The 12,341-nt window shown below is 38.5% G+C and overlaps 2 protein-coding genes across 9 annotated transcripts in view; one reads left to right on the top strand and one right to left on the bottom strand.

The window, feature by feature from the left end:
- The window catches only part of LOC110831736 (uncharacterized), a 125,392-nt gene that overhangs the window by 58,173 nt on the left and 54,878 nt on the right, over positions 1–12,341 (top strand). The gene's annotated exons all lie outside the window — the stretch shown is intronic.
- The window catches only part of LOC110838896 (kelch-like protein 10), a 58,441-nt gene continuing 57,833 nt past the window's right edge, over positions 11,734–12,341 (bottom strand). For all 3 annotated transcript variants that reach the window (XM_087358766.1, XM_087358767.1, XM_087358768.1), the window contains one exon: positions 11,734–12,288. In XM_087358766.1, coding sequence (XP_087214892.1) covers positions 12,084–12,288 — 205 coding nt within the window. In that variant the 3' untranslated portion in view covers positions 11,734–12,083. The remainder of the gene's footprint in view (positions 12,289–12,341) is intronic.

The following is a 12,341-nucleotide window of genomic DNA, read 5'->3' as shown; positions in this document are numbered from 1 at the left end:
AATTCCCTCGACAACTTTCAATACTTCCTGTACCAAATTTAACCAAAATACCTTAAGCTGTTTGGGAAACTAAATAAGTTAGCTGGCAGACACAGAGAGACGCTGTCTTCCAATTGCACCACCAACAAGAACAAATAGACATTGCACAACGTGTGAAGAAAATATGTCTCGGGCAATTTGGAAGAAAGTACATCGTTAGTTCATCCATCAAATATAACTGATGATCGTGGAGACTGGAGTCATTAAGCCATAGTGAGCGACATGATCTGTGACTGCGATGCGCGCCGCCTGGTGACAGTTTCATAACAAATGAATTCCTAGACAGATGTACATGTCCGAAAACAAACGACCATGTCACAAGAGCTGCAAACAGACCGGTACGTTTAAAGTGCTCATACATGTCTTTTTACTGTTCAACCTAACCTCACATTCCTCAGAAACAGCTACCTCAAAATGTAGCAAGCGTTTTCTGCATGGTTATAGATTTGAAGAACATCAAAAATTCGCAAATTTGCCATGTTTGAACCTAACAATAGGTAGATAATGGCTAATCACATTCTGCGTATCCTTAAGAAAGACTAAACTACATTTACCCCGAGACCAGCCAAGTTCCGTGTCAGAAATGAAGCCTCTTTACGTTATCCATTATTTTCAGTACTTAAAAATACAACTAATTTAATTACAGCTAACTGCAACTAACATCATACAGATGAAACTACATTGAGAAGCTAGTATTATCTCACCTGTTAAAGAAATTTGCCGTCTTTTACGAAACCCGAATGTTAATTACCGTATTCATAAGAGACAGCCATTGGTCACTATCATGATAGTTTACAACATATATCTCGACAAATTACAAATAAATCTGACGACATTACCATTTTTAAAGTGAATATATTACAATAAATTCTATGTGTTTACTGTCTATTCAAAACTTCATCCCAATATTATATACATTATTATGACATTAACGGTATCTTCTAATGATTAATTTCAACAACTTCGTCACTGTTTTGTCAGCTTATATTCCCAGAGAATTAAATTATAAACATATATAAATGGTTCATAATCCCCATAATTCGTGAAGAAGCACGCTGGCTTACAACTGCCGAAAAACAAATTCAGAATTTACCAGTGACGTATAAATTATTCGACGAATTGTTTATACTTTGAACACAAGAAAAGAATAAATATTTTAAAAAGTTTCTCTCCCCACTCATTTTAATACTGCATATACTCAAGAATGGTTTCTATCAAAACCTCTCCCCACAAAAGATCCGCATACTGTAATTGATACATATGTCATAATACGAACAGACAGCAAATTTCGACAGACATTTCATACCTAAATTTTGAAAAGACTTTCTGTAAATAACGCTCCTCTTCCAGTGAATTCTATTTAATCTTGTTCATGAATTACTTTCGTGAACAATTCCTTACTCTGACATATGCCACATTTGTGCGGATATCCTCTGTCTTCGTTCTATACCTCACATAATCATTATAAAATTCCAGTGATTTAATCTTAAGACGTTGCATACCGTGTAGTGTTGAATATCTCAAATATAAAATTATGCATACAAACAAAAACCTCATGAGGTCGAAACGCTTTTGGCACAAACTTTTTCTTAAAGTGTAAACAGTTTTGTTTGTATGCATAATTTTATATTTTATATTTCAATGATTTAACTTTAAACAAAATACTACTGCGTTACATTTAATAGTAATTTATAATATGATAAGCAAAATATATAAAAAATATGCGAAATAGTTCAGTCGTGTACCGTAACTCTAAAGAGCGTTAAAGATGGTGTTTTAAGTTCAATATTGACGTTCTGTGGTAAGGGGATTAGCTCCGTCTATCGGACCTAAAAAAAATAGGATTCTCGAATGAAGATGGGAACAGAGCTTGTTTCTGAAACTTAGTGATCTTGTCATAGAATATTAAATTATGGACAAAGTCCAGAAAAACAGCAATATTGAAAGTACAGTGGTGTGTTTCTCAAAGAATTCTGTCAATGCCAAGCCGTTAGACCGAGTATGAGATATGGTGGATAACGCACACCTGAGGGCCAGTTATAGATATTCACTTGTCTAACAAATGTCAGACAAAACTCGACTACCATATTGTAAACCAAAAGATCGATATGGATATCACTTTGATAGAACGCGGGCATCGGCTGTGGAATTTGGCGTTTAAACTAACTGAGCTATAGCACAGTTTAATTTGCACATGTAGGTAATTATTAGATAAAAGATGGTTAATTAGGTTAATAAGTGTTAAGTATCAGAACTCCTTGTGATAGTGTTGTGCCTCAGTATCAACCAATCTGTGTTTGAACAGAGCGGCGCGAACGATAACTTGGGATACAATCACTGCCACAACAGTTTACCACACAAATTCATCTCTGACAATTTTCACACTTTATGTGAGCGGGAGTCGCTAATTAAATATTCGATAACTTAATTAAAATTCCTTCTGTAATATGTTCCACACAAAATATTCTAGTCCTTTACTCATAAACGAATTCAATCTATTAAAAATTAATATTGACGTTATTTGACTTGTTTTCCAGTTCAGAGATGCTATGAAGGATATGGTTCATATGCTTATTGACTTTTATACTATTACGAGACGTCAGACAGATGTGGTGACGCAAACAGGCACCTACTTAAAACTCCAATGCGAACAGCCAACAAAAACGGGACAAAATATGTAATTGGTTTCTACATTTGAATGTTTCGGCAGTGTGACAATTTGACGAAAATTACATGAATGTCTTTTTCCACACACGATTTATTTGCGGGAGCACTAATTAACTAGATTTATGTTACATTCTGAATAACCAAGTTCATTATGTAGCGGGTAAAATATTAGCATTGCTTAAGCCACAAACTTCATCGTTAGTTCATTATTTTCACTTTTACGTTGTTATTTGTCGTCTTTATTTAATTTCTCCAGTTAGATCTAAAATTATTCTTTGTCAGGACTTTTTTCCATCGTCTGTTCTTTAAAATCACGACGTTTCGGAGGCTGGTTCTGTCTCCGTCTTCAGGTGAGAGGTACCTACTCTGTTGGGTCCCTTAGATAGAGCTAGTCTCTGTCACTGGACAATATAAGTCGTGCAATTATTTCAACTTATCCACCCAAGTACGGATTCTGTCAGTAGATTATAATACTTAAAAGATAAAATAAAAATTATAAGACCGCTCATACAGCTCTGTAAGCGACTGTCATTAAACAAAATATCGAATCCGTGAACTCTCACTTCATATAACAATGCTAATCAGAGTTGAACAATTATGATGAAAACTTGCTTCTAAAATCTTTAAACGTATACGTACATTATGAGTCTGTTTCTCCTCTCTCACCATTTTCTCCAGGAACTCCTGTATAGTAAGATTTTAGGTTCTCACTTCGGTGAGTATTACCCTTTTAAACGCAATTTAATAAAGTGCAAAGATGGCTGTCGTCGAATATGTAATTATTTATACTCTGGTATTCCAGAAACATCAAAAAGGTTTCTGTAATTTGAACTCAGAGGGGGGCGGTTTTGATCTCTTAAAAGTAAAGTTCCGTTTATTTTAATTCTGTTGACGTACCTACACATTATTAGTGAACTAACTGGATTGAATGACAATTACACACCCAACTTCATGTAACCGGCAGTTAGTTACCTGGAGTAGGCAAACAAGTCAGACAAGAAACGAGAAATATCTCGTAAAGCACGAGAGAATTTCCGAGTAATGTTACGTGTGAGACAGAGGAGAGAGTAACCACTCTCCCTCCTTGTTGTTGGTGAGATGCACCCTTTATACACTGTTACACAATAGACTTGTATACACTGTAATCAATTCTTATCGATAACGTAAGAATTATTATCGGAACATTTACTTCAGGGACAGCGTACTCTGCTGCCATTTTCTATCTAACTAACGTCAAATGACGTCCAGTACAACAGCAGACTTTGTTTTCCTTACATTAACAACGGGCAGAGACTCTTTGAACCTCAATTTGCATGCTGTTCTTTGGAAGCATCCCAAGCTACATTGCATCCCATTAGCTCCAGGTTTTCAATTCTGTTCATATTTTTAAAAACTGGACCCCGTTCAAGTTGAAGCGAGGGTATTAAAATTTCACGAGGATGTAAGTTTAATACAAACCGAAAAAAACACCAATTTTTTGACAAAAATATTCGGTGAGACACAGTGTTCAGTTTGTATTCATTACCTAGTCTCAAAGACTGTTGCGATGTGGTGTTTAATCCCAAATACAATTCACTGGCACTAGTTAACACAACTGTGACCCTGAGGAATTGATTACAGCACTATCCATCTACTTTGAGCCGGACTTTAAATAGATTCTAATCAACCAACTTAAAGCAAAGGACGTTACTGTGTTTGTCTGTATTGATTGATGAAATGGGTTTTGAAGTTTCTGTCCTTACATACGTTTGCTTTACTTATCGCCCTGATGACGGAGGTAGTATGACCTCTGAAACGTTGGTTAACATCGACCAGACTACACAGCGCAACAACCCAGAAGACGGAAATCTTCATACTCACCGCTGTGAGAACCTCAAGTCTTACAAAAATAACATAACTCAACAGGCCAATTAGCGCCAACAGTCGTTACCAGATGAAACACGAGCAGTAAATAATCAAAGCTTGCTTCCATGAGCAGGAGTGTTCAGCATCTGGGCAGAAACACATTTACCGAACAGACTAGAACAACGGCAAAGCGTCTGATTTTAGCCGAAAAATACACGGCATAAATCTCCGACTGATGTCGGACATCCTGGCCGCTGTCCACGGCTTGACTTAGTCGTTCCAGACGAACAACTTGAAATTGGCAAAATCTTTTTACGTCTTCTTTTACAGATCAGCATTCAGAACTATCCTTTCTTCAGTACGATCTCAGGTTCTCATGGGGCGAGTATAATTTGGTATAAGTTTACCTATGTTTCAGAAGTAATTGCTGTCTCCATCGTCAGGGCGATAAGTAAACCACGCGCGAGGAATCGGTCTGACATACACAAATAAGCCAGTTTGCCGGTAATGCCAAGATTCTGTTATGACTGACGAAATTCGCAAGATCGCCTTTCTATAATTCACATGTACGAAATTTAATCTTAATCCGTTTAGGCGTTTGGAGGATGAAATTCATAAATAAACACTTCCTCACTGTTAAGAATCAGGCCCATGTACTGAGAGCAAACAACTCATAACACTACCGTTCGAAATTTGTGTTGTTGCCTAGAAAAATCGAGGCAAAGACGATTTAGAAAGTGGGAAGTTGATATTACTGCTGCCATCTACTGGAATATTATTAAATGGAATAAATTAAATTTAATCCTTGAATATCTTGGAAATCATGAGTGGAGTGGAGCTACACTTCTTTTTGAACAGAATAAAAATGTCTGCTAATGAGAATATATTAGTAATAATTCTAATATATTTTGTTGTACCAAAAAAATACTGATGAGGGAGCTGCGGCCTGGGTAATAAAATATTGTATTGTAGTGTTTATTTTATTATATCAGTGGAATAAACAAACCCATTCAAAATATAAATTGAAGGACACGGAAATTCAAATGCTTGTAAATAGTGTAGTTAATAGGAAGATATTACCGTAGTTTGGACAAATTACGAGTGGTTTAGATGTAATTGGACAGTATTCGACAAGTTTCGGCAGCTTTCTACAGTTCTCAACAGGTCTACGCAGATTACAGATTGTTCGTATAATCCAGTCGTTACAACTTTACCACTTTATGAACACATTCGGAGAAACAGACATGTTTTCACAGCTTTCGACTAGACTCAACAAGTTTCAAAAGGTTTCAACAGAATTTAACATGTTTCGAAGTCTCTACAGGTCTTAGATTATAGCACATTGCTTAAGAGAGGTTTACTACGATTTGCACATATTCCGAGACATTCCGACATACTTGGACAGGTTTAGACAGCTATCGAAAAGTTTCGAGAGGTTTCAGCAGATCTCAACAGCCTTCGACAATTGTCGACAGGTTGAGAGAATTTAGAGTTCATTCATATACAATAATCATGACAAGTTTACAAAGGCTTGGACATATTCGAAGACGTTCAGATATGATTGGATACGTCTCGAAGGGATTCAACATGCATTAGCAGACTAAATACATTACATAATGTTCATATAAACCACCCTTGACAAGTTTACTTCTGTATATAAACACTTATAGCGTCTTAAATATGCTTCTTCAGGCCTGTAGGGGAGCCCAGGTCAGAACGGGAAACTTAGTTTTTGGAGGCACGTGGAAGAGACAATAATAAAGACAAACACATTGAGTAACCTTGTGTGAATTTATTGTATATTTGAAATTCATAATGAGTTACTTGTTTAATTCTAAGAGTTACAGTTTTTTAGATATTAAATTCTTTACAAGAATGTAACTTGCCCCATTTTGCCCCGTACCCGGGGCAAGATAGAGCATGATTGCTATATATTTGAAAAGTTCTAAGAAGACAAGAATTATTTAATAATTATGACGTGGGATATAAAATGATTTAGTATCCAATGTAAAATATCGAAACTTTACATATTCATAATCTAATAAGGCCTACGACAGAGGCACACATGTGCACCTCCATCATCGTGACTATCACCAACTGCACATGAGTTATGGGCCCACATCAAGCAAGACGAATCCCGGATCCACCCTTCAATATACTGTTAATAGACATCGCCACATTACAGGCATTTGCCATTTCATCCTCTTCTCTGGGTATCCCATTCTGCCCTACCCCGAATATTCTCTTTCAAATTAGGATTGTCCCACCAAAACTGACATCATTAAAATAAATAAAAATAGTATATCTTTAAGACTTTCAAGAAAACACCTTGTGACATGCGTCATTCAACAAAGTGAATATAAATAATGAATAGGCCTTATATCCACTGGAAGTTGACAAAAAAATTTAAAATATAGGAGCAAAATCCAGTGTGGGTGATTATTTCAGAAACTTGAACTACAAAATGGCGCCGACTGACATGACATGACCCTGTGCTGTATGGTAATGGTATTTCACCCAGTCCCGATAGATCGCAACGCATTGCAGACGAAATAAAGCCGATACTTTGTTTTGCCCCGTGGCCCTGTTCTGCTCTGGGATCCCCTAATTTTGGCATCGTTTTCGTTCTCTTCTCTTGAAAATAGTTGTAATTAGTGCTGTTAGCCATGATTTTGGGATATAGTATGTTCTGCAGAAAATATTTATTATGTCTAAAAATCTGTGTTTAACACTTATGGGGTCATATTTTGAAAGTTCGATGTTCATGATGTCAATACCTGTTGCTTTTTTTTTAATTTTTAATATTGTCATTATTTCGTCCAGCTCATTAAATCCTGTATTATCAAGTTCTATTAATGTTGAGTTAATTTCTCCGAGTAAGTGTTTGTTATTTGTATACAAGTTTCTGAGAGGGGGATGTCAATATTATTATTCTTTTATTGCCTCTATGTTTGCTATGTCATTTTTCCTCTTTATTTAAATGTTTTATGACTTTGTACGCAAAATCTTGTCGACCATGAATAATATCATGATATAACGTACCTACTTATCGATCCGATGCTTCTCTGTTGCTTTTCGTACTAATCTTTTCACTGCTGCACGCGCCTTTTTGTAATCCGCCGTTTTGTCTTGGATCTGTAGGTATTTGAAGTAGTGTTCCTTTTCTTTCCTTAATAGCAGTGTGTAACTCATCATTCCAAACTTTAATCGTTTAGTTTTTCCCTTGTACTGCGCACTTCCCCTGCGACCCTGAAAATTAAATTCTGAAAATCCTCCCATTTCTCTTCAATGTTCAATGTTTCTGCAGTTTGGTGTATATATTCATATTCATTTCATCTCCTCTGATACAAATTTCTTGTGCTTTCTTTTTGAAGCAAGTGAACATTGTAAGATTCTTCGGTTGGTTTGTGTTTCTTAAGACAGTGCTTCCATCTTTTGATTATGTAATTTTTTTTATTAACAGGTAGTGATCTGAATTAATATCTTTTCCTCTATAATCTCTTCTGTCTGTAACAGCATCGTTTAATTTCTTGTTGATAATAATGAATTCAATTAGTATTTTTGAGTTTCCTCCATGCCAAGTTTGTTTATGAATGTCTTTATGCCTGAAAAATATGTTAGTAATTTTTAATTCAATCAATGCCACAAAATCCCTTTATGCTTCGCCGTTTCAGTTTAGGATATATTCACCATTGGTTTCTAATAAGTCTGATATTGCGTTGTTGCAGGTTCTGGCATTGAGATCTCCTCACAATAATAGATAATCGTTTTTATTTGTGCTGTTCATTTCCTTTCGTAAGGTTTCATAAAATTAATCAAAATCTTCATCCCTACGCTCTTCGGTAGCGTAAGTACCAATGACAGTTAAACAGCCCCTAGGCAAAAGATTGCCGTCCTCTGGGTTGTTGCGCCGCGTAGTCTGGTAGATGTCCACCGCAGCGCAACAACCCAGAAGACGGCACTCTTCAAACACACCGCCGTGGAAACCACAAATCCTATATAGCCTATAGGCACTTTAGGTCCGACTGTCATAACTCTGCTATTAATGAATTGGTTAACTGTGCATTTTATTTTTCCACTTATGGCTTATTAATATCGCTTCTCCAGATTGAGCTCTAACCCTTTGTGTAACACCATTCACTATACACGAGCGTAAAATGATAAAATTCTTGTGTTCATTTGAGGATTTTTCTCTGTTTCAGTGAGAATTATTATATCTACTTTACGTTCTTCTCTTTCTTTTGATCGTTCTATTACAAACAACACATACATTCCCGGTCCCTATGCTTAGTTTACCATCAGGAGCCAAAGAATTATTCTTTTTCCTTCTTGTTGTGTAACCATTGGGATCCGCCAGGTCACTTAGAGTATCCGAGTTCTTAATTTTTCCCGGCTGAATGATAACCAATCATTCGAGGCGTAGTCCTATGGTGGGGCTGCCACCTCACAGCCCATAGGACAGGCTACAGTTTTCTTTCAGCCTTTTCTCCCGAAGCCTTTAGTGTTCCCACACTCATTGCACCTAGCAAGGCACCTAGTTTAGCCTATGGGTCGACACATTTTCGGGGCATGCCACTAGGAGGCATAGGTCAGAGTTGTAAGCTGTCGGGAACCAATTTTTCCAGATCACTCCAATGTCGAGGTGCGATCATGTCTAGAAGAGCAGGTTCGTTAAGGGGCGAAGTTCAGGATCTTGAGGGTGCACGCAACAACGAGCCAATAACGAACTTCCGCAAATATAATACGAAATAACTGTTCATGAAAAAACCAAAAAGCAATTCAAAACATTACAACGGATGACCAGATCTAAGAAGTCTCCGTTCAAAGCCAGGGACTAATTTCCGACGCGAATGATATGGATGACTCAAATCATGTGTGTCCTCAGGACGGAAAACAGAGGACGTGGTTTGTTTTGAAAATCTGATCCTGGGTGAAATGATGAACGTTTTGCGCAAGTTCAGTAGTGTAAATAACGAAAGTCTGCAAGTAAAGAAAGTCTTACTACACACAAGCAAAGAGATGATGCGGCTCTTAGTGATCCAGAAGAGGGAATTTCCGCACTAAGCTCAGACGAAGAGTCCCGCGCCGTAGCCGCGCGGTCTGAGGCATCATGCTTCGGACCAACGATACGGAATGCTCGCTGGTTCGAGTCTCGGGGGAGAAGAAATTTTCTCATGAGCTTTCGACCAGTGTATGGGACCGGTGCCAACCCAGCATCGTGAGGAAATTGGGGAGCTACAATGAGTAGCGTAATCCGGTCAGGAAAGCTAGCAATGGCTGGGGGTTCGTAAGTGCTGACCACACGTCATCCTATATCTGGTTGGATGATCGTGAACGTGAGGCCAGCAGTCAAGCTAGTCGGCTTTGGCTCTCTGGGGCTGTTACGCCACGGATTTAATTTAATTTAAGCTCAGACGAAGCAGCGAGGCGAGACGCCAAGCATGTCCCAGAACGTAGCAATTTAGTTGATACAGAAAAATGATGTGTATAATCGACATAGCCCCCGCTGTTTGAACAATGTGTGCATTGTTTTTGTTTTCGCGTGACTCCTTGTTAGTTCCTATAATTCTGAATGACTGCTTCTGTGCCTTAGGCAGTGTGTCAATGGAAGATCCAAGTGTCGGTAAGATGGCGATGAAATATTGAACTTCAGATTCCGAATCGTTTGATGTGCGAGAGAATTGTGGGCTGCCACGTGATAGAAGGTGCAATTTGCACAGTGATCGGACACGACCTCCAACTTCTCAGCTTCTGGAAGCACAAACGAGATACGTGCGAGATTAACCAACGTCTTACAGGGTAATAGACCGCATTTGATTTCGAAGGCTCTGAACTTCAGAATGTCCACCCTATCAGGAATTGGCTGGTTTCAGTTGCTAAATAACACGTGATATTGTTATCATGGATTCGATGTTAAGTACCTCGGCAGCCTAAAATTCCGTTCCCCAGGGAATCGCTGACGTCCGGATTATACTGCAGAGGTCCTCGCTGCCTGCATTATCAGGACTAAGTGAAGAGACTGAAGACAATTACGACAACAGAAAACAAAAGCTGTGGGCGGAGTCCTGGGCCCGAAGAATCAATCGTGTTGAAATCAAGGCAGAAGCGTCAGTGGACCAACGGGGAATTAAACAAGGAACGGATAACAGCAAAGCAGCCATTAGGAGAGAGGGGAAGATCCACATCCTCGCCAGATTTGTCGGAAATGGAGATGATAAGAGAAAGGGGCCCTTATAAGGGTCGCTTTCTGTGCCGTCTATTTCTTATACGTGCCCCCCTGCACTCCAAATATTCTAGCATAGCTGAGGTAACGTTGTGTGACATGAACTACGTATATTTTCTGAAAAGGAAATGATCAACAATTGGGTGAATTGTCGATGTTGGTCTTCTCAGAAGTATCATAGTGTCGACTTGTGGGTAGATGACTCGGTCCTGAAGATGGACACAGCATGTTTCTCCGAAACGCTGGTCATTGTCATTGCGACTGCCCTACCTGAGACGCCACGCCCTTGGTCTTAACACACTGTAAAACACGTACGAACGAGAAAAACTGAGGTCACTTTTCGACACCAGAATGCGCGCTGGTCGCAAAAAGGAAATGGTGTGGGTGTTTGCATTTTTTACAGTTTCTGATGGCTTTGACAATATTGATGTTCTTTTGGGTTCTGGCGCCGTGTGGACTGGCCGGTGGGTGTCAACGTTTCGGAGAAGAGTACTGTCTCCATCTTCAGGGCTGAAATAACGGTGGAAATCAGACGGGATATACAGTGTTAGGAAGGGAGGGCCGATTCAATCTTTGCTATTTCCATCCTGACTGGCCAATTAATTCATACGTCCCTCGATATCTCGATGTGAAGTAGCAACACTGTTGTTCCTTCGGAAGTTCAGTGAAGGTCAATGTGTTACACGAGTCAAGGTCACTCTGGTTACTTTAAAGAACTTTGATTCCTGAAAGCCCAGTAGCAATTGCACGTACTACCCGCTTTAAAAATCAGCATCTCTGCATTTTGTCCTTAAGGTGTATTTATGGGTTTTATACGATTTTCAGAATAAACAGGGATTACCTCCGTGAACAGCATTAACCAACTGATCGTTGTTATGGAAACGCTTTGTGTTTTCTTTGAGGTTGGGGTACGCGAGCGTCAGCTTGAAAGGATTTTACACACAGTTAGGACAGACAAATAAAGTTCACTGTTTTATTCTGCATAATTCCTTACTCTACAGGCAACCGTGCAAAAAAATAGTCAATACAGTTTAATGTTAACAATAAAGTGCTTCGCCTTATGCCTTATCTACAGTTTTATTTTCGTTTCTGTAACAGAATTAAACCTTTTCAAAATAACACAGTTCAATAATACGTATTCAACATAAAACACTTCTTAGATTAATACAATATTTTATTTATCGTTTGCCGTCTTTCTTATCACTCTGCTGATGTCCTACCACGCCCACTATATACTATTATCATCATTATCGTGGTGAACCTAGATGTCGTCTTCAAAACTGACATCTTGATAAAGGTTATTTATGTCTTATTCGGGGTAAACGTCGTCGAGATCTTGGTTTTGCTGTTTCCTTTCTTCCCATTTTTTTTCCAACTCCTTCAGCAGTCTCTGCCGATCCTCCTCCATTAACAGATCCCTGTGTTTGTAGATGTAGTCGCCTACATTGGGAAGTCCCTTGACTACACAGGCCGACAACCCAGTTCTACATGTATTCATGCCCTCAACCTCGTACCTGCAGTTTGAGAAAAATTGCAAGTGAAAATAAGGAAAGTTACACATCATCAA

The sequence above is a fragment of the Zootermopsis nevadensis genome, unplaced genomic scaffold (genome assembly GCF_977971745.1).
Source record: "Zootermopsis nevadensis isolate Lab colony 2312 unplaced genomic scaffold, Znev_1.0 Znev_ptg000030l, whole genome shotgun sequence".
Classification (NCBI taxonomy): Eukaryota; Metazoa; Arthropoda; class Insecta; order Blattodea; family Termopsidae; genus Zootermopsis; species Zootermopsis nevadensis.
This window is presented reverse-complemented; position numbering and strand designations above follow the sequence as displayed.